The sequence below is a fragment of the Equus przewalskii genome, chromosome 14 (assembly GCF_037783145.1).
Source record: "Equus przewalskii isolate Varuska chromosome 14, EquPr2, whole genome shotgun sequence".
Lineage (NCBI taxonomy): Eukaryota > Metazoa > Chordata > Mammalia > Perissodactyla > Equidae > Equus > Equus przewalskii.
In genome coordinates, this window is record NC_091844.1 from 74731648 (window position 1) to 74750948 (window position 19301).

General features: G+C 35.3%; 1 protein-coding gene across 8 annotated transcripts in view; it reads left to right on the plus strand.

Annotated features, from left to right (window-relative positions):
• The window catches only part of WDR35 (WD repeat domain 35), a 54769-nt gene that overhangs the window by 19183 nt on the left and 16285 nt on the right, over nucleotides 1–19301 (plus strand). For 4 of the 8 annotated variants that reach the window (XM_008528550.2, XM_070574348.1, XM_070574350.1 and 1 more), the window contains exons 11-18: nucleotides 1244–1276; nucleotides 1639–1699; nucleotides 7503–7647; nucleotides 10586–10655; nucleotides 11721–11774; nucleotides 13673–13782; nucleotides 14269–14479; nucleotides 19126–19206. In XM_008528550.2, coding sequence (XP_008526772.1) covers nucleotides 1244–1276; nucleotides 1639–1699; nucleotides 7503–7647; nucleotides 10586–10655; nucleotides 11721–11774; nucleotides 13673–13782; nucleotides 14269–14479; nucleotides 19126–19206 — 765 coding nt within the window. The remainder of the gene's footprint in view (nucleotides 1–1243; nucleotides 1277–1638; nucleotides 1700–7502; nucleotides 7648–10585; nucleotides 10656–11720; nucleotides 11775–13672; nucleotides 13783–14268; nucleotides 14480–19125; nucleotides 19207–19301) is intronic. The other 4 variants (XM_008528551.2, XM_070574351.1, XM_070574353.1 and 1 more) reach the window with 1 other exon arrangement.

Consider the following 19301-nt stretch of genomic DNA (forward strand, 5'->3'; position numbering starts at 1 on the left):
ACTGGGGAGTAACTGGGGACTTGAGTTAGTAATAAATACAGAGAAAACTAAGCAAAGAGAAAAAGACAATTGCCAACTACAGGGAAAGCAAAGTGAGCTTGAAAGGAGAATAAATCATGTTATACTTGACTCAGCTGTGAGTAGCATTTACAAAGTCCAAATGATGTACTCATGGGATTTTTTCTTGCTGAGGAAAATTGGCCCTGAGCTAACATCTGTGCCAGTCTCCCTCTATTTTGTATATGGAATGCTGCCACAGCATGGCTTGATGAGCGGTGTGTAGGTCCATGCCCGGGATCCAAACTTGCAAACCCTGGGCTGCTAAAGCAGAACATGCGATCTTAACCACTACGCCACTGGGCCAGCCCTGGATTTTGTTTTTAATTAAAAAAACTTTTAATTGAAGTATAATAAAGTTATTAAACCCTAAATTCTGATCTAAGAAAATTACAAGTGGAAGGATGGAGAGACAGAGGTATATTCCTGTGTGATGGGGGTTGGGGAAAGGGGGATGAAAGAAAGCCACATACTTACCTTTGTTAGTGGGAAGTCGAAAGATAGTGCCCCAAATTGAAACAAAACAAAACAAGAAGTAGCATTATAAACATGTTACTTAGCTTGGTAGAGGTAAGTATCAAAAGGATGAATTAAAGGACCTGAAAGCAATTACTCCAGGAGGCAGGAAATGGGAAGTTAGAGGGGACTTCTGTTCTTAGTAAGAAGTCTTCTGGAACTGTTTGATTCTTTAAACTATGAGCCTGTAAATGATAAGTAGATTTTAAAAATACAAGTCATTTGTGGTGGTCTGTGGCAGTAAATAAGCTTATTTTAAGTAGAAGAGTAAATTATGATATTTTAGTATAATTTTTGTCATTTAGTTTATGAAATTAAGCAAGTTTTACTTGAGATGCTGAAAAGAGAAAAAGTCTATATGTAAGCAGTGCGTAGAGAATTGGTTTATTTGAAATCATTATGCTAATCAGTAAAATGTCTAAAATAGTTATTTTTAGTACAAGATATAAAAAAGGTGACAGTAAGAAAAACAAAATTATCACTTTAGGGTAATGTGATGTTAAATGTGCATTATGCTTGATTATTTTTCCTAATGTTAATCATTGATAATTATTTGTGTGTGTGTTAACCAATGGGCATTTTAAGTCATTTTCACTAGGTTGGATTATGTTTTTTCTGAATTAACTAAATTTTTCTGAATTTCTCGTGTCATTTATGTATTGCTTCAAAGGAGGAGAACGAGATGGAATCATTTGGTGCAACGGTAACAAATTGTTAGCTCTTATTTAGCTGGTTATAGGATAAAACTGAGTTTTGAGGTCATCAGGAATTTTAGAAGTATAAATAATGACAAGTAGCCAGTGTGCTTATGTTTCTTAAGTGGCCTCTTGAAAACCACAGTGTTCCATTATGTTGAGAAATCAGCCTTGGTTTAATTTGAATTCATATTTCTTTGTTTTTAATGCTGTAGATTATATTTGCCTACTGTTCTTTGCACTGAACAATTTTATCACTTCTTTCCCAATTAGTGACACTTGAAAAAGCGATAAGCATGATGTGTTAGCATTGTTTCCCTTGTTGTACATAAGCAGGAGTTCTCATGCTTTTTGTCTTATTTGTTCACAGTTTGTGCTAGTTCTTTGTAATTCTATTGGCACACCCTTGGATCCCAAATACATTGATATTGGTAAGGAAATGTTAATATTTATTCCCTCTTTAATCAAGTTTTATTTATAAAACTAATTTAAAAACCTAGCAATGGTATTATTAATTAGAGGTATTCTCTAAAACAACAATGAACATACTTCTTGTTTTGCCAGGTTCAGTACCAGTTTATGCCTATTGTCATGATAAAATTATTAATAACTCTCAATTTTTTCAGAAGTATCCTGTTTAATACAATAAATTATAGGGTTACTCTATCTAAAATCCACAATAGTCTCACAACTGCCATACTGCCATCATTCGCTTTAAATGGGAAATATAATTGTACAGGAATTGGTATGCAAAGTAATGATCAGTGTGTAATAAACTGAGGATTATAGAAAGAATTTTGCTCTTAAACCACTTTTATTATTAATAAACTGCTTGTAAATACCTCTCTTCCATAAAAAACACTTTAGCTGCTTGTAAAAGTGAGTTTGCCCTTTCCAGATTTTTCTAATGAAATCAGTCTATTAATAGGGGCAACTTTAAAAAATTCCTGACTTTTTGTTTTCAGAAGACATTTGTTACTTTAGATTTACCATTTCCCCTGTCCAATAGCTATGAAAGTAACATTAAAAAATTCCAAACCTTATTCTGTTTTGTTAAAACTCATTATCAAATATTTTGTTGCCATTTCACCATAACTCCCAAAAGTAATAATGGTTTTCTTATAAACCATATGAGTAGTTTATTGAATATGGTATTTGAAAAATTGTTAGATTTCAAAAATTGAAAACCCATTGAATTATTTTCTGAATCTGAGAATTAGTCTTTTTTGCCTCAGATTTCACATTCAGCCTTAACAATCAAATGTTAGTGTCTGCCTTCTCGGTATTTGTATTTTGCTAAGCTCTTTGGGTGATACAAGCAAATGTGAGAAAGACTTACTGGCCTCAAAGATTTTATGCTCCAGGGTCTTGGTAACTCACTTCTATTTATTGAAACTTTTCAGCTTCATGTTCATTGTTACATAGGTATGTTTGTATGTTACTTTATATTTACATACGTACATACATGTTAGTGTTCCTTTTTAAAAGGCTTTGCTTAAAATTATTACAGATGCTTGTCACATGAATACCTATTTATTAGAAACAGCAGTCTTTAAGGGAGTAATTCTGTCAGTCTTCAGATTATATGCTTTTTCTTTTAATATCAGAAGTTTTAACATAGCATCATAATGATGATAGGGTTAGCCTCAGAGTAATTTTGGTCACAGGTAGTCTATGTTTTAGTAAAGCCAGAGGTAAATCCTTCGCCTTTGTAAAATGGCAAATGCTTGAGGGCATGATTATTTGTATTTTGAGTCTTGAAACTTATTTTTGCAGTCTCGCTGACTGAAATTTTAACAAACCGTTCTTTCATTGGTCTGCAGTAAACTCAGCCAAAGACTCAACATTTTTGTTTCATACATATCCTGTAAAATTCCTTTTTTATTTTTCTATGTCAAATTTTCACGAGGACTGGAGGCTAAAGTAAAAAAAGCGCGTAACTGATATTGTTCTGGAAAGTGTAGTTTTTGTTTTGTCATCTACTCTTCCTCCAGACAATCTCTATGGAAACTTTTAAAAAGAACTTTATGCATTATTAGAGAAGTTTAGCTGTGGGACTCTGTCGTATGGGACGTGTAGGAGTTCGGTACCCTTTTTGTGCTCTTCCTTTGAGCCCTCGGAATACCTTTGGTATGCTCCTGTCCAAAGCACTTATCTGCACCGTGGTTATTGATTTTCTTGTCCATCTTCCCCACAAGATTTTGAGCTGCTTAAAGATTGGTGCCTTATTCATTTCTGTATCCCCACTGCCTAACGTTGTCCTTGCCACATAATGAATGTTGATTGAACGTATGAAAATGCTTAATCCATTACTTATGCAAACCATCAGTGAGTATATACTTTTTCAAGTGCTATACTGGGAGTGCCAAGAAATTAATTATGACATTTTTTGTAGGATGTTTAAACAAATAGTTAAAATATAGTTCATCCGTGGAACAATGACTGTGGCTCCCTGGCTGTGTGCTCGGCTTGTGCTGGGTGCTGGATAAGTAGATATTGGTGCAGGGGATTGTTAGGGGCATCTTTTCTGCTTAGAGAAGATTTCATTGGCACTGAGTTTTGAAGGCTAAGTATTTCTTCAGGTGACATCTTAGGGAGATAAAACAGCATTTACAGAGGAGTGAAGGCATGGAAAGTGCCTGAAAAGTGCCGGGGTGCCCGTGCTGCATCCGTCCTGGTGGGCGTGCAGCTTTCTGGTGCCGGCCTGCAACACGTGCACCGAGTCTTCCATACACTCCAGAGAGAGGCGAGGTGATGAAAACATTTCAGAGCAATTTGAGTTTACCAGCTCTTTAAAGGGCTGAGAAATGAATAAGTAGGAAAGTGGGGGAACATTCCAGATGTAGATGTGTATTTCAGGCCTCAACATTAAAATATTACAAGCAGCCTTTACTTATATGTGAATTCCTAGATTGTTTTAAATTATTTGACATCCTTGCTTGGCTAGTAACTACTATGTATTGGCGTTACAAAGTTCAATTAATGAAAGCATAATTACTTTCTTAAAAAATTTTCTAGATATTTTGAATTTTTTCTTTCCAGATATTGATTGAATTGTTGAGAAGGATGTGGAGGGCTTTTGTCCTGGTTGTGTTTTTTCCCTAAAATAGTCTATCTGTTAAAAATTTGGTCTTGTAACTTTTTCCTAGAGGCTTGGTTCTAGGAAACTAAGCACTAATCCACCTGGATGGGATGGATCTTTTAATAAAGATGTAGCATAATTTATGTAGATAGGATTATCTACCCCTGTTTGTATTTGCTTTTTGTATTGACTAGTGGATTTATTTCTGCTTTTATTGTAAAAACCTAAGTAGGTAAGAAAAGTAAAAGCAGTAACAGCAACCACACCTAACGCTTATTAACCCTTAATGAGAGGCAGTATGCCTTGGTGGTTAAGAGCACAGATTCTGGAACCAGATTACTGGGTTTGTGTTCCAAGCTTCTACCACTTTCTAGCCGTCAGCTTCAGCAAGTTCTTTAACCATTCCATCTTTCAGTGTCTGCATCTGCTGAATGGGGATAATAGTGCCTACCTCACAGGGTGGTTGTGGGTTAATATATGGATTATACAATAATATAATTATATAATTATAATGAATATAACTATTAAAATATATGCCTGACATATTTTTAAAAAATTAAATAAATATTGGCTTTTAAAAGTATTATTATTAAGCATTGATTCTATGCCAGGCACTGTAAGTGCTTTATATTTATTATTTATTTATTTATTATATATTTATTATTTTTTTATCCTTAAAGTGGCTCCATGAGCTTGGTATTATTATTATATTCAATTTGCAGTAAGTGAACTGAGGTTCCGAGAGAATAAGCACGGAGTTTATCTAAGGCCGCAGAGTTAGCAAGTGCCTGTGATTAGCATCCAAGGAGTCTGACTCTTACTGTGAACCATTAGCATTTTAATTTTGAATTAATCAGGCTGACAATAAACTCTTGTGATTGTTTAGTATCTATCAAAAAGGAAGGAACATGAGTATATTTTATAATTGTAGGTAAACAATGGTTATAAAAATGCTTTTATGTAAAAAGGAAAATGATATTTTATTAGAAGGCAGTTAAAGTTGTGAACTTACTTTAATTCACGCTAAGGCCATGGTAGTTACCAGCATCGGAGTATCCATAGTAGAATTAGCTGAATATTTAGCAAGTGTCTTATGATTTAGTAGAGACAGAGTCAGAGAAAGCTGATCGAAGCCTGGGCCTGGCGCTGATTCCTCGGCTCGGGGCTCCCCGGGCTTGGCCGCCCTCCAGGATTGGCTTTCAACCAGTCGTTCCTCACGGGAAAGCCTTCTAGCTCCCTCTAGAGTTCGGTCATAGTACACATTTTGAATAGAAAAATCTTGAAAATTGTAATGAAAAAAAGTTTTTTAGTATGAGTCAACTACTATACTGAGCTATTTAGAATATAAAAATTCTTGAATTTGAATCCCTGAGTTGTTAATCTACTCAATTAACAGCATACCGTCAGTCTAGTTTCTAATTCTTTGTTCAGTCTCTGTCTCTTATTGCCTTAAATGTCCTTTATTTGGACTATGGCAAGAACTCCATAAATGGTAGCTGCTATTAACACCAGTACTTTATTCTGGCCATATTAATGATCCTTTTGCACAATATTTATAAATAGAAAAATGACTTTTGCACCGTTTTAATTGTTCATGAATTTAGAAAACAAGTACCAAAATGATCTTTTATGAAGGAGTTCCTTTGTTTTTATGTGCCTCGTGTGGAAGTGTTTATTTTTGTTGTTTATTTTGTGTTCTGTGACCTTGGCAAGTTATTTTACTTCCTTAATCCTCCATTTCTTTGTCTGTAAGATGGATTTGATGAGACTACTTCGTAAAAGAGTACACAGTAGGAGCTTAATTAAGTGTTCCCTAAAAAATGGAACAGATGAAAAAAAGTTATATGTTTAGGAGAATATACTCCTAAATTAGGAAGGAACTTTGGAGAATTTTCTTTTCTACATTAATGAGGAATTATAAGCCATATGGTATCAGAGGAAAGGATAAAGGCCTGAACTGAGCAGTAATAGGAGGAAGGGATGGAATTTTATTTATCCATTCATTAGTTAATGGACGTTTGTGCTGTTTCTGCTTTTTGGCTATTGTGCATAATGCTGTTATCAACATTTGGTTTGAGTTTTTCAGTGAACATGTGTTATTTTCTCTTGAGTATGTACCTAGGAGTGGAATTGCTGTGGCATATGGCAACTCCATATTTAGCATTTTGAGTAACTGACAAGCTGTTTTTCCAAGTGGATGCACCACTTTACATTCCTACCGTTTCTCCACGTCCTTTCCAGTACTCGCGTGTCTGACTTCTTGAGTCTGGCCATCCTAGTGGGTGTGAAGTGGTATCTCATTGTGGTTTTGATTTGCATTCCCCTGATGGCTAATGATGTTGAACATCTTTTCATTTGCTTCTTGGCCATTTGTATATCTTCACTGGAGAAATGTCTATTTAGATCCTTTGCCCATTTACTATTTGGGTTATTTGTCTTTTTATTATTGAGTTATAAGAGTTCTTTACATATTCTAGTTAGAATTCCTTATCACCTGTATGATTTACAAATATTTTCTCCCATTCTTGGATTGTCTTTTCATTTTTTTTTAAAGATTTTATTTTTTTTCCTTTTTCTCCCCAAAGCCCCCCGGTGCATAGTTGCATATTTTTAATTGTGAGTCCTTCCAGTTGTGGCATGTGGGATGCCGCCTCAGCATGGCTTGATGAGTGGTGCCATGTCCATGCCCAGGATCCAAACTGGTGAAACCTTAGGCTGCCGAAGTGGAGCTCGAGAACTTAACCAGCCACGGGGCTGTCCCCTTTTTCATTTTTTTTGATGATGTCCTTTGAAGCACAAATGTTTTTGATTTTGGTGAAGTCCAACTTATCTACTTTTTCTTTTGTTGCTTATGCTTTTGGTGTCATATCTAAGAAATTATTGCCTAACTCAACGTCGCAAAGATTTACTCCTATCTTCTAAGAGTTCTATAGTTTTAGCTTTTACATTTAGGTTTTTGATCCATTTTGATTTAATATTTTTGTATGATCCTACAAGTTTTTGATTCTTTTCTGATTTCAGAGACTCTGTATAGTGTGTATTTTCTGTAAAATGAGGGGTTGGACTCAGTGATCATTGAAGTCCTTTGCAGCACAAACATTCTGTGATTCTGTGTAACTGCAACCTAATTGTTTTAATATTCTTTTTAATAGTACCATTATTTGTTGCGATGACCAAAACCCATGTGATAGCAGCTTCAAAAGAAGCGTTTTATACCTGGCAATATCGTGTGGCAAAGAAGCTCACAGCACTGGAAATTAATCAGATCACACGGTCTCGAAAAGAAGGGAGAGAAAGGTATATCTTTTGATGCATATTTTTTAGTAGCACAACCATATCACATTTAAATCAGACATGGTTAATTATAAGTTGCAATGCTTGGGAACCACCAATTGTTTTGATTACTAGAAATATTTTCCCATTTATTTGAGTACCTTTCAAATTTATCTGTTTAAATTTATCAAAACAAAAATGAGGTAGCGTGGTGCAATAAAATAAAGTCCTTAGAGATAAAGACTGGAGAGCTCTGTTTTTATGAGGAAATGGCTATTCTTACTCATCCACCCCCACCATATTAGGGTTATTATGCTGTACTGATATATGATTATTCACCTGAGTTCTGAATGTCTATCCAAAGCTTCCTTCCCCTGGGTTAGTGGTGGAGGTCTTTTCAGGAGGGTGGGATGATTCTAGTATCGATCGCCATAGGAGAAGCAGGTCCTTAGACACAGGTATGGAGGAGGGCTTTAGGTGGGGTGAACTGGCCACTTGGCTTCTTTCTCTTGTCGTAGATTCCAGGGAGTCTGGGGTTGGAATTCTTTCCAGTGAGTGGGGGTAAAGAGGGTTCTACCATCTAGAGAGCTGAGTTGCCAGGATGGAGGGATTCCCTACAGTAAGTCTCAGTGTACATTTGCATTTACTGTGTTGTCTAAGTTATATTGTCTCTGCTAGTGATGTCTATGTTTGTTGTCCTTTTGTTGTTATCCTGAGCCTTTAAGGATTTTGCTCAGTGTTTTAATCTAATGATTCTTAATGAGGGCATAGGCCTGTGTTGGTGGAGGTGGGCAGCGGGAATCGTGTCAGAAATCCCAGGTTCCTTTTCAAATCATCTTCCCTCGTGCATGCTTGAGATCCTAGTGCAATCCACCCTTCCCTTTCAGACTCACTCATCTACTAAGATAAGAGATATGTCTCCAGTAAAAGTATTTTGGATATGTGAATTCCTGTGCAAGCAGAAAAAATAAAACCATTGAAAAGTACTCCATCTTGTCCTCTCAATAGCTCTGTAGGACGAAATGGAAAGAGTCTTTGGCCTCTGTGAGAACAGCATGTGGCACTGGTAGTGCCAATAAGCAAGAGGCCTGCGGTCTGCAGGGGGAAGGTGGCTCTTAGGGCAAAGTTGGGACAGGAAAGTCTAGCCTTTCCATAGAGTGAGTGTCCTCCATGAGCCAGCTAAAGACATTCTGGCTTTTGTTTAAATAAAGAAGTCAGCATTTCCTTATATTTCTACCCGGGATATACTTACTAGTTTTAATGACTTAAGGCAGGGTCTCTCTGGACTTGGGTTTCCTCATCTGTAAAATATGGTGGATAATGGTGGTCACAGCCAACATTGATTGAATGCTTCTTATGTTTCACAGAGAGGAAACTGAGGCACACAAGCTTAAATTATTTGTCAGAGGTCAGCTGCTGATAAGTAGAGATGGGACATAAGGCCAGGTTCATCTGACTCTGAAGCACTTTACTCGCCTTTCTTGTAGTATCCTACTTGTTTTAAGAGAAGGAGGTGGGTCAGATAATCACTTGAGAGGCCTCCTATTCTAACCTTTGACTTGTATTTTGTGGTAACTAAGTAGAACTAGTAATTGGATACACTTAATAGAAATGTATTAAAATACAGAAATGCCGTACCTCTAAATTGGTACACCTTTCTTCATTTAGTACATTCCTAGTGAATTTATTTAATGTTCAATCTCCTTATTACATTGATGAAAGCACATTTATCATTTCAACTTAATGACAAAATTTCATGGTATTATAAGGATAGAAAATGGCGTGATTTTTCTGTGACCATATTGCAGCTACAATTTCTTCAACTTTTATCTATCAGTGTCTGTGCTTACGTGTTTTACAAACATCATTTTGTTTATGCTTCTCAAAAACCCTGCGAAAGGGTATTGTTGTTCTTATTTCACAGATAGACAAATTGTGGCTCAGAGAAGTTCAGTATCTAGCCAAGGGCCTCATTGCTGATCTGTGGTGTATCTTCCCTATTTGCCTCCGTTCATTTTATATTTTTTTCAGCAAACATTATAGATGCCTGTCAATGTGTGGCACTGTGCTAGGCACTGGAGATACAGTCTTTGCCTCCAGGAAACTCATGACCTAGTGGGAGAAAAGAGTAAACTAGCAGTGATACTGTGATGTGAATAAGCATCATGGTAAGGGTATCAGAGACGGCAGAAGTCCAAAAGTGGTACATCATCATAGCACAGTACTCGTAGGGAGGGATCCTTTACTTCAGAAGAAAAATTCTATTAATTAGAGCTTCCCAAATACATTTAGGTTTTACCTTTATGTTTTACATTGATAAAAGGGAAATTATGGAGAAACAGCAAAGAACCTTACTGTATTAGAAGTTACTCCCGGGGCCGGCCCTGTGGCTGAGTGGTTAAGTTTGCGCACTACGCTTCAGTGGCCTGGGGTTTTGCTGGTTTGGATCCTGGGCGCGGACCTAGGACCACCTATCAAGCTGTGCTGAGGTGGCGTCCCACATAGCACAACCAGAAGGACCTACAACTAGAATATGCACTGGGGGGCTTTGGGGAGAAAAAGAAGAAGAAGAAGAAAAAGAAGATTGGCAACAGATGTTAGCTAAGGTACCAATCTTTAAAAAAGAAAAAAGAGGAAGTTACTCCTGACTGATGACTTTGGAGAGTAAGGTAAAATATCTCTTGGGACTTAATGAAATTCATTGGAAATATATGATTGAGTGTTCAAATATATTTTTGGCACAGCCTTCAGGAGCATATTACTTGCATAACTGGTAAACACCTGGTAGTTTCTACCTTTATAAGACTGAACCGTGTCAAGAACTCTTTAAAATAATCAGGATATTTATATTAAGTAAATTAGTTATTCATTGGTCTCATCCAATCCTTTAATTGTTCTAGAGATTATGAAATAGTGTAAACCTTACTTATTCTTTCTTTGAAATTCTGATCTTTTTTTTCAGAATTTTTCATGTTGATGATACTCCTTCTGGATCAGTGGATGGGGTGCTTGATTATAGTAAAGCCATTCAAGTAGGTGATTTTATTTTTGCTAGCATATGTTAATATCTATAGATTTGGAAATACTGTAATTTTATTTTGTGACCTAGAAAAGAATTTGTTTCCAGTGAATAACATGTTATTCTATTAATTAAAAATTTTTTTTCTATTCTGAAAATCTTCTTCTAGATCTGCTGGGTTTTTTTTCTTTTGATTTTTAAAAACATTTTATTTTGAAATAATTATAGGCTCAAAGGAATTTGCAAAAATAGCACATAGAATCTCTACTCAACTTCCCTCAATGGTGACATCTTATGTAACTGTAGTATAATATCAAAATCAGGAAATTGACATTGGTATGATACTGTTAACTAGACTTTGACCTTATTCCTCATTCAGTTTTCACTAGTTTTTACACGTGTGTGTGCATGAGTGCGTGTGTGTAGTTTTATGTAATTTTGTCACCATAAAGGAACTTGCCTCTTGCTACTTCTTCATTTTTGCACCCACTCTCCAACCTCATCCCTGTCTGCTGGCAACCACTAGTTTGTTTCCATTTCTATAGTTTTGTCACTTTGAGAATGTTTTATGAATGGAATTATATAGTATGTAACCTTTTGCGATGGGCTTTTTTTCACTAAGCATAATGCTCTTGAGATCCATCTGGATTGTTGCAGTGCCATCTCCCTTTCCTCCTTTTGGCATGTGCTGCCATCTGTCCATCTTCTGCCATCTGTTCATCTTTTATGACTAAGCTCGGGTTTATGCCTCCTTGCCCATTTTGGTATAAGTTAGATGCTCCTTCCTCTGTGCTCTCGTAACTCCTGTGTGTACCTCTACTGTTATCCTACTGTACTGTATTTAGGGGTTCAGTTTGCTGTCTAACCCCAGTAGACTTCTGAGTAATCCTTGAAAGTAATTTCATCCAAGTATCTCTGGCGCTTAGCTCAGTGTCTGGCATATAGTAGATGCTCAGTAAGGAAATGTTTGTTATGCTAATAACGATATTGAAGTGTTCTTAGTGAATTGCAGACTACCTTATACCAGATTAGTCATTCAATAAATATTTGTTAAAGAATAACAACTGATTTATTTTAGGGCACAAGGGATCCAATTTGTGCCATAACTGCATCTGATAAGACATTGATTGTGGTAAGTTGTAAAGGAAAAGCTTATTTATGAATAATAATTGTATAAATTATAAAAATAGAGTAAAGCAATATGTTTTGGATTTTAATATCATCTGTGGGCACCTCAGGTTTTCCTAAGCCCAACATAAGAAATAAGAAAGTTTAAAGATTGCCTCACAAATTGTTAAGCATTTGCGAAAACAGCTGTTTATGAAAGCAGTAGATTGGGGATCAACTGAGGAGTTTGACACGGGATTGAATGAGCCCTTTCAAGGGTTGGCAGATGTGGAGCAGATCGGATGGTGGGAGTAGATCTTAGAAAGTTTCCCCCTCTGTTTTCGTATTGGCCTGCTATTTTGTATTGGAGAAAGTGCTTTGGCTCAGCTGCTTTCGTAAGACTTAGAATGAAGAGGTGGTGTGTTTGCTGGCCAGTAAAATAAAGAAGCCCTTGGCAAATTTTTGCTGATCTTTTAAAATGAAATCAATGTTATAGTGTCTTTTCTTGAGCTCTGACATTTGAAAATATTAATATTAGAGATAAATGTTTACTTTAATATAGTAATGCTAGTGGAGTTGTTGGATTTGAATTATGTAAACAGAGCCTTAATAGCATATATTTCCAGTCCTAGTTACATTCTTTAGCCATTAGTTAATTTTATGGGGGAAAGAAACCTTAAGAACATAGTATTCATTTCTCCTCACTGAGTGAATTTGGTATATGTTTTAAGCAGTTTTTCTTAGGTCTATGGAGGTTCTTGTTTTCTTTTTAGAGTCTTTGCTAGGATTTTTTGTTGTGTTAGTTGTGTTTCTGTTATTTGCAGGAAAAAAACACATGAAACTCAGATCAATCACAAAAATTGAGATAATTTCTAGATGACAGAGTCTACCTATAAGAAATACACTCAAATTGTTTTAGTATCAGCCAAAAGTTTTAATGGAGAAGATATCTTCTGCATTTAAAACTGCTTTCCACTGTTGAAATGTAAACAGTTTTTAGAACCATTACTTTTCAATTTTTTTAAGCCACAAGACCCCCTTTTTTTGAAAACAAAATCGTATTTCACACCCGAATATTAAATCTTTTAAAGCCCATACCTCCCTTTTATGCATTAAAAAATATCTCCCCCCCCTCCCCCCATCCTTTCTGGTAGGCCCATCTTGAGACTCATGCTGCAAAAGCAGGGCTGCTCTGATTGAAGGTTAGAGAGGGGAAGCGTGGCTGAGTGAAGCCTTCCACTTCCTCACGTTGCCCGTGTCTGTGGCCTAAGGCACAGAAGACTTTGCACCACAGCTCTCTCCTATCTGTTGTACTAACTGTTGATCTGTCAGCCTTGAGGCTGGCGCAGCGTTGCATAGAAACTTAGATTCTGTTTTATTTTTAAACACGTTAATATTTATTGTGTCACCGCTTTCTGGTCATCTCCCTTTGCCACAACTGGTATCAGATAGACGGCTATAGGATAAAAACATAGACATAGACTTTCAGTAACAACTGTTTTGTGTGGTGATCTTATATTGGTTTTTCATATATATGAAATTTAATTCAATAAGTGCTTCATATTATATTTTAGCTTTTAATGTATTCTGAGTATTAACCTAGACAACAGCCGTAAATAACCCTAGATATTTCTTCCTTGTGATGTAAGAATTTGTGTATTATTAAAGAGCTAGGTTTCTGACTTCTCTCTTGAATGTTACGTGAAAAAAATTAGATCACCTCCAGCTGCTTTAAAAAGGCTTTAGTTAAATTAGGAGATAAATATGTACTCAGTAACATGATTCAATATCAGAATTGGGAATTTGCCATGACACCATCACTTTGGTTTTGAAACAAATGTATGAACATATAGAGAGACCTGTAGTTATAATTTAGTATTATTATGGTAAATATGTTTTAGTAATCAAAAGTAATTTCCATAGGGTCGTGAATCTGGCACCATTCAGAGATATAGTCTTCCTAATGTTGGTTTGATTCAAAAATATTCCCTTAACTGTCGAGCCTACCAGTTATCCTTGAATTGCAACTCTAGGTAAGTCTAGAAACTCTCCTTATGTAGATGTTAGATTTTGAAGTTATCAATTGGGGTTTTTGGATTTGTGTAATAAATACAAAAACGTGTGTTTGTTCTACGTTTGTCTTACAGTTCAGTGTGGTTTTACTGTACTATATTTGTATTTAAATATTTGTATTTACCATACTGAATTTAGTGTAAATGTCTTTCTCTAATTGGGCCAAATAGAGTAATTCTAGTGTAATGTTTTAAGTTATTTGCATACCAGTTGCTTTAATTCTTTTGGATACTTTTTCCTCACGAGGTCGCAAAATGAAGAGTAGTCCGTGTTATCCATCAAGTTTATGAAAAGTTTTTAAAGCCATTTATTTATTTAAAGCCATTTCTACCTTATTCCCTGGTTCTGATGAACTGATTTTGAAGAAAATGGTTATAGGTACTTATATTCATGATCACTGGTAGTAATTTTACAATTTCTCCCCTCTCCAATGTCATTCTTGGTAGTCGTCTTGCTATCATAGACATCTCGGGGGTCCTCACTTTCTTTGACTTGGATGCCCGAGTAACAGACAGCACAGGACAGCAAGTCATTGGCGAGTTGTTAAAATTGGAGCGAAAAGATGTTTGGGATATGAAGTGGGCCAAAGATAATCCTGATTTGTTTGCAATGATGGAGAAGACAAGAATGTATGTTTTCAGAAACTTGGATCCTGAGGTAAAAACAAGATCATTAACAGTACATAACTAATGAGCCAAATATCAAAACCTGGGTATTTTGCCTTTGTTTCTTCAAGAGGTTTGTTGATGTTGGCTGCATGAATTTCTGAAAATAAACAGAAACATTTCTGTGGAATTTAAAAATATTTAGTTTTAAGTGGGAAAAATACTCATCCTTTAAATATTCTCTGCTTTCTCTGAAAGGCAATTCCTAAGTGTTTATCTGTTCTTTTTAAAAAATGGAACCGTGGTCACTAACTGTATGGCCTTTTATTTTTTCCCATTGTCAAAGTTAAAAAGAAATGAAAATGAGTGGTCTTATTTACCAGAATTGTGTAAAACAATGTAACCAAAAAAATGTGGTTTTGAAATTGCCTTGTCCTTTCCTTCTCTTCTGCCTGTCTGTTCACCTGATTCTGTGCCTACCTTGTCTTATATTTACATGCACTTGTCAACCTACAAAAACAGGGACGAGTTTAAGAGCAACGCGTTTATTTGGGATCAAAGAATTGCAATTTGGGGAGCACAGATTTAGGCAGAAACCCGAATAGTGTCCTGATTACGGGAGAGGCGCTCCCTTCGATATTCTTATGAGTGTGCAAGTCTGGACTGTGATTAATCTACTTTCTCTGGAGTATCAGGAAGTCCCTTTCTCATGAATTTTAAAGTTATATTTTGATTTTCTACTTGTGGCTCACATCAGCTAATTTTAAGAACCTAAATTTTCCTGTCACTTAGTCTGCTCTGGATCAACTGTTAATTGCTGTGTTTAGGAAATTCAAAATAATTTGAGTGGTAGCCTAATCAAAACCTTATTAAGAAGATAAATCTTTTAAACCATTTTTGAATTATTAATGGATTTTGACTTTGGAATTTTCTGAACTCCTGCTATACTCCACTAGTGTATATAATAAGAGAGAAGTTGATAAATGCTTTATGTCATTAATTGATTTTTGTTTGAACCTATAGTTTCCTTCTTGGGAAGAAATTGCATGCTTGGGCCCTTGAGCTGCCAAAGATTTTCTGTAGTAATTTATTTAGTGGTAAACTATTTGCCCCTTTAATATGCTAAATTATTTTCACATTTCCCCATTTGAGCCCTACTCAACATCTTTGGGTTGGTCAATGACCTGATGTAAACTGCTCTCAAAGGCTTTGTTAAAGCCTTTAGGCGTCTTAAGGGTCTTTGTAATTCTTAGACCCCGAGTAATGTTCAAAGGAAAGGCATTCATTGAGGGCTGCTGCGTATGACCTGTAAGCACAGGCTTCTTTCAAGGGTCCAAGGGAAGTTCGACCCTTGCCACAAAACCAGGGTGGAAATTTGACGGGTAACCGCAGGATAACCTTGAGGATGGCAGTAGAATACTTTTGGAATGTTAGGGTCCTTTTTCCATCCTTTGGCTGCACGTGCACAAAGTCAGAAATCATGTGGTTGGAGAAGTGAGGGTGCTTGTTATGCCTCCTGCTCACATGTGGGTTGTACACATGGCCCGTCTAGTACCAAGGGAAATCTTTCCTGTGGAAAGGGTTCCTTAAGTAGTTTTAACAGAACAGCCTTCTTTTTTTTATTTGAGTTTGTTTTCTGGCTTGGCAAGTACTTCAATTTCTATTAGATTTAGAGCTAGATGAATTTCTTACAGCCTTACCACTGATTGGGTTTCTTTATAAACCCCGTTGTGCTGACCTTTTTATTCATGAGGTCACTGCTGGCTGTGGTCCCTGCTTGGTTAGTTACTCTGCTATCCATTCCTCTAACTGCTTATTGACTGATCCTCTAAGGACATCCTCTGCAAAACAGAACTTACTGGAGCTCCTTCAAGACATAGTGTTCTGTATTATTATTCAGGAGATAAGCTGTTGTTTGACAGTTAATACTGAATGTATTTTTATCCACTTGAGTGTTATTGTGAATTCTAAATTCATACCTTTAAGTTGTAAACTTTTCTGCAGATCATATGTGAGAAAAGGGTGCCATTTGTGTGCAAAGTTCTAATTCACTGATAAAGCACATTTTCTGTGAGAATTTGGAAATGAGTGTTTAATGTTGATATTCCTTGCTTGATCATTTTCATCTCTAGTGACCCTCTCAAGGTACTGATTCAGCTTTTCTATTCCTTTTCTTGCATCTTCCCTCTCATTGGTACTACTATTTCATATTCCTTTCATAGCTAATATTTTCATCAATCAGCCTCTCATTTTTGTATATTTGCTTCTTTTCCAAACAGAGGATTTCCAAACTTTTGAATATATACCTTCATACATGCATACTTACTTAGTTAGATATTATATACATGACCTATCATATTAATGTAAGTCCATTATGAATTATGTCCCTAAAATAGAAATTTTAAAGAAATGAGAAAAAGATGAATTTTAACAGGAATAAATAAATTTTCTTTTAAAATGTCATGCTCATTGTTATGGTTCATGCTGCCATTATCTGGTGTCTCAAGCAGAGCGCGCACTTTAGAGAGAGGAATTGTTAACAGTGAATACAAGTCCCATGGTTCAAATAGTCTACTTGAAATTTTTATTTTTTAACTGGCTTTTTGGCACACCTGGTTAGAATGGCACTGTTTTCACTTTGTTCTGTGGCTGACCCAAGAATTTGTGCTAGGGGTAGGAGAGGTGATGATTCTGCCTTTTCTTATTTGCTTGGGCTTGCGTTACCAATATTTCATTTAATTTGCAGATTCTTTGCAGGACGCTTTTTAAACCTCTCATCCAATTTGTGAAGGTTAGGTAAAATTAGATAAGATAATCTCTAAATCCACTTAATTTTGTAGTACCAACTTCAGTATGTCACAATATGCTAAGATTGATTGGCTAAGTTAGGGGCACTTCAGGATACCTGATATGTTGTGTGGGTACTGAGACCTTCTGACTTGTGTACTAGAGGACCAGTGTTTCGTAGGGTAGTATGATTAGTAAAGATTTAAGAACATTTTAATAACAATACATATCTTGCATACTGCTTAGGTGAGTGCACCCTGCTTGTAGACCACTAGTCTAAAACTTCAGATTCAATTGAAATGTGGATTGATATCTAGTGAATTTTGGAAAATAAAGAAATTTAGTTGAGATCATTGAAGAAGAAGTTGAATTTTGAAAATCTGAATTACATAAATATTTGTATATTTATTTATATGCCAATAATCATAGATTATTTTGGAAACTCTCAGTTTTGGTCTCTCTCTCCACCTTTCTTTTTCTTCTTTTCTCTTTGTTTTTGGTATTATGTTTTATCTACAGATCATCTTTTATGATTTTTATTTTTTGACTATCTTGCTTTGTTGCGTTATCTAGCCAAAAAAAAAAAATTTTCTGATAAACATTTTTATACAGGTATACTTTGTTCATGTGTAGTATCAAAGTAATCAAAGTATATGAAAGGCCCCTGGAATTTATAAGAAATATTTTATTATCTATGCTTTCTTTTTGAATTAAATTTTGTTCTGATTCTTTCTGTGTGTTCGTTGCTCATAAAAACATATTATTTATCTTTATGCAATATAACCTTTTTTTGTTGAGGAAAAAAGGGATTTTATAAAATTTCCTCATATAATTTCACTATTTTAATCAACAATTTCTACTTTTTAAAAGAAAGTGTATATTTTTAAATGCAAATAAACACATATAATGTGCATACATGAGCCTCCTTCTTAAACTTAGACATAATAAACTCTAAATATGATTCAATTTTTACCTACTATTTTCATCTTTTTGGTATCTTCCAATTTGATATGTTATTTCATTTGGATTTTGGTGATGTCTATTTCATTATGATACACATATACAGACATTTTTAAAAATTGCATCCTAGTATTAGTTCCATTACCACAACACTATCCTATTCTTTTTACAGTATTCTTGGAGGTAATAAGTTTACTGGGAGTTTCTTTCTTTTTGTTTATATAATATGTATACCTGTCTTTTCTACTAAGGATTTAGGGTAGCTACTTTACATTATAATATGCATCTACTATACTTTATTTCTACAAGCCTGTATAACACTAGGATAAGAGACAGACATATAACAGACTCATGTATGTACATATTGGCAAGTTAAATCTTCTTATGTAGGAAATCTGTCAGGCACACCCTTTGGCTAATGTTACAGAGGACGGAGTTCTCGGTGTGGTACAGGACTTCTTTGACATATGTACTTAGATACAAATACAGTGTTTGCCACTTTTATTAAGAATTAAATTTAATGTCGAATGACATGAATAAGAATTATCCAGCTGTATAAGACATTTTGGGATTAATTGGGAAAATTTGGACTGATATTAGATGCTATTAGGGAATTATTTTTGATTAGGTAAAGTATGGTAATAGTAATGTGGCCATGAAAGAGAACTCCTTATCTTTTAGAGATATGTACTGAGATATTTAGGGGCGAAATATCATGATGTCCATAAATTCACTTTATTTACTTTAAAATACTTCAGCCAAAAAAGTTGACTGAAGGATATATAGCAAAATGTTAATAATTATTTAGATGATGGATATATGAGTGTTAATGACATTCTCTCTATTATTTGGTTGGTTTGAAAATTTTTATAATAAAATTTAAAATCATGATATATTAAAGGAAGGAAAATTTTGTACAATTAAATATAACATTTGTTTTTGTCCTTAAAGGAACCCATTCAGACGTCTGGATATATTTGTAACTTTGAGGATTTAGAAATTAAATCTGTTCTTTTGGATGAGATATTAAAGGTAATTCTTAAAAAACAATTCTATTTCTCTTCTGGCTTGACGGGGATTCAGTTTTGCACCGACAGGATAGCGTCCCAGCCAGGAGTCAGGTGAAC